Source organism: Pteropus medius, unplaced genomic scaffold (assembly GCF_902729225.1).
Source record: "Pteropus medius unplaced genomic scaffold, Ma_sr-lr_union100, whole genome shotgun sequence".
NCBI lineage: Eukaryota > Metazoa > Chordata > Mammalia > Chiroptera > Pteropodidae > Pteropus > Pteropus medius.
Genome location: NW_024345919.1, coordinates 725131 through 728779, shown reverse-complemented (window position 1 = coordinate 728779; position 3649 = coordinate 725131). Strand labels below are relative to the sequence as shown.

General features: G+C 36.6%; 1 protein-coding gene across 1 annotated transcript; it reads left to right on the top strand.

The window, feature by feature from the left end:
• Positions 1 to 1463: 1463 nt before the first annotated feature.
• OR6M1 (olfactory receptor family 6 subfamily M member 1) lies at positions 1464 to 2429 on the top strand. The gene has a single exon (XM_039874847.1). It carries the CDS (start codon positions 1464 to 1466, stop codon positions 2427 to 2429), a length of 966 nt encoding a protein of 321 aa, XP_039730781.1.
• The last annotated feature ends 1220 nt before the right edge of the window (positions 2430 to 3649 follow it).

The window sequence follows — 3649 nt, the reverse complement described above, 5'->3', positions numbered from 1 at the left end:
ATAATGACAAAATCTTTCTTATTAAATATGTGTGTGTGTGTGTGTGTGTGTGTGTGTGTGTGTACATACACACACTGGATGGATAGATAGATAGATAGATAGATAGATAGATAGATAGATAGATAGATAGATAAACTTGATTTGTGGGATAAATGAATGCTAAATTGAAATAATGAAGCAGCACAGGGACCAGAAAAGTCACAGCCAATTTTTCAGATAAAAATCTGTTCAGAAAAAAAGTATTTCAGGCAAAGTAACTAGGAGGTCCTTTTTCCACACAGGGAACCTGAAAAAGACCTCCTTTCAAAAGGAACTGAATAGGCTCAAAGCCTAGAAAGAAACCATCTCAGGTTCATAATTTAGTCATTTTAACTTAAAACTAAAGAATTAGCCACAAAATAATACACCAAAGACTGTGCTTCAACAGAATTATATAGAAACACAATAGATGTTCAGCAAAGTTGAGAAGTATTTAAAGATTAAGCTGAAGGTTTCGAACACTATCTATCTGCATCCATTTTTTTTACACTGCTGTTAACAACCTGATCTTCAAGTGGCTGAAAAGAACATAAGGTATAAAAGACCTATTTGAGAGAATCTGTACAAATCAGTTGGGGAAGGGGAGGGGAAAAGTTGGTTATCCTTCTGGATGCTGCTATAGACATAATATTACGAAGAACAAGGAATAAACACATTGATCATTTTCCCGAAAGGCTTGTTTTTAAATATATAAGTTATGCAAGTTATAAACCATATAACTGTGTTCTGTAACAGTGTGAATATCAAAAAAATGTATATCATTATAAGAAATAAAAACAAAAACAATGCAACCTCTCTCTAATAGATCAATTATTACATCAAAATAACTTGGGTCCAAAATATTACATTGATACACAACACAATACCAGTAACAAAAGTGAATAGAGACAAATACAGGGTCCCTTTCATTTGACTATCTTGGCTAGTACTCAGAATTTCTGTTCTTTGATTTAGATGATACTGGAAAAGTTGAAAAAAGTTTTATTAATATCTTCTTTCTCCCTTTTCAAAATTGACAGGATTGTCAGTGCCATATGGCTTTCTTCTTAGGCACAAAACTGAACTGTGAAAATAGTAGGTCAGAAACAGTGAAAGAGAAAAAAAGGAACATTGGATAAAAGAAAATAGAATGATAAAGACTAGAGTTTTATGGTACCATGGAGATAATTTCATTCAACCAAAAACTGTAAATATGAGAATACTGAGGTTTGAAGAAGTCATGTAATTTATCCACTGTCTCACATTTATTAGGTCTGGAGGCAGGATGAAAACAACTTACTCTTAACTCAATTCAAAGGCAACGTCTTTGCTCAATTTTATCACTGATATTGAAAGTCGAAAACGTATTTAAGCTAATTTTCATCTCTACATTTCATTATTTTTTTCAGATGTGTGGTGCCCACTAGGCATTGTATGCAATGGAGATGCAAAATCAGACTACAGTGACTGAATTTACCCTGACTGCCTTCCCTATTCTCCAGAATCTTCAGATTTCTCTCTTCTTGATCCTTTTGTTTACTTACATGCTTACTCTAACAGGAAACATTGTCATCATTTCCCTAATATGTTCTGATAATCGCCTCCAAACCCCAATGTATTTCTTCCTCAGTAATTTGTCATTTTTGGACATTTTATACTCAACCTCAGTTACCCCAAAGTTCTTAGCCTGTCTCCTAGAGGACAGGAAAACCATATCTTTTGCTGGCTGCATCACCCAAACATACTTCTTTTTTCTCCTGGGGACAGTGGAGTTTATCCTCCTGGCAGTGATGTCCTTTGACCGCTATGTGGCCATCTGTAACCCCCTGCGCTACACCGACATCATGAACAGCAGGGTCTGTCTCCTGCTTGTTTTGGGCTGCTGGATGGGGGCCTTCCTGTCAGTGCTCTGTCCAACTATTGTGGTGTCCAGATTGCCTTTCTGCTATAAAGAAATTCGTCATTTCTTCTGTGACATTGCCCCTTTACTGCAAGTGGCCTGTATTGACACTCATTTCATTAAGATGATAAACTTCCTCTTATCTTCCCTTGTTCTCCTGACCTCACTGGTGCTCACCACCATGTCCTACACCTATATCGTTTCTATCATCATGCGCATCCCCTCAGCCCAAGGACGTCAGAAGGCCTTTTCCACCTGTGCTTCTCACATCACTGTTGCCTCTATTGCCTATGGAAGCAACATTTTCATGTATGTGAGGCCTAACCAGAGCTATTCACTGGATTTTGACAAAGTGACAGCTGTTCTCACCACAGTGGTGACCCCTCTTCTGAACCCCTTCATTTATAGCCTAAGAAATGAAAAAGTAAAGGAAGTTTTGAGAGAAGCAGTCAACAAAATTCTGTCTTTATTGTACAGGAGAACTTGTAGCATTGTTGCACAGGGAACTTGAATGTTTATTGGCTAAGAATGGCTATATTAAACCCTTGGATTCAATATGCAGAAAGGCATGCTTGAAGAACATAAAATCAAAGATATGTGGGAATATATGACAAGGCTTCAAGGCTTCATCCCTGACAGCAAAATACTATAGACAATAAGAAGAAGAACAAAAACAAAAACAAGGGTTTGTATAGCATACTTAAATATGTACATATATATATTTCATTTAATCCTTTTAACAACCTTGAGAAGCCAATATTATCTTAATAGATGAGAAAACAGATTCACAGAGGCTAAGTATCTTGCCCCCAACTATACCACTAGTGAGCAACAGAAATTTAGAGTATATGAACTCCAGTTTACTTTAGCTCCTCACTATATCATGAAGTATGGAATGGGAAGAAACAAGAGAGGAAACAGAAGTTAACCTGGAAGTTAGTCACTTTTTCTGAGACCAGAGCATTTGCGGCCCGCCCTAACAGTCTGGCTGACTTGCCAATCAGAACAGACTGGGAAACAGTCAAAATAAAACTAAGAGAATAATTGATTATCTTTTCACCATTTGAAAAGATAATCAATTATTCAAAGGGTGCAACTGTGGCAAGTGGCCAAGGTTGTCATAATCTATAGAAGAATAAGTATCCTAGAATTTGTTTGGTTGATGAATAATTAAAGCAGAAAATGAATCAAGCTAGCTTAAGTAAAATGGGTATTTATTATAATAATAATCAAGAGTGCCATACAGAATCCTAGAAGGTAAGAAATAGTAAGACCTGCTAAAGGACTAGAATCAGGAACTAGAAATCCTTAAGGGACCAAGGCAGGTACTCTCTTCCTTCTGAATCTCTGATCTCTTTCTAGCTCTCTCTGAGGTCATACAGTCTCTGTATCACTGTTTTTCTCTTTATATCTTGTGGTAGGCTGAATAATGGCCCCCAAAGATATTCAGGTCTTAATTCCTGAAACCTGTGAATGTAACATATAAAGTATATTATAGCAAAGGGATTTTGCATATGTGATTAAATTAAAGATCTTGAGATAGGGAGATTATCCTGGATTATCCAGGTGGGTCCTAATTCTAATCACAAGTGTCATTATATGATAGAGGTAGAGGGAGATTTTACCTCACAAGAGAAGGTAATGTGATGATGGAAGCAGAGAGAAATTTGAAAATGCTATGCTGCTAGCTTTGAAAATAAAGGAAGGGGACAAAAACCAAGGAACACACCT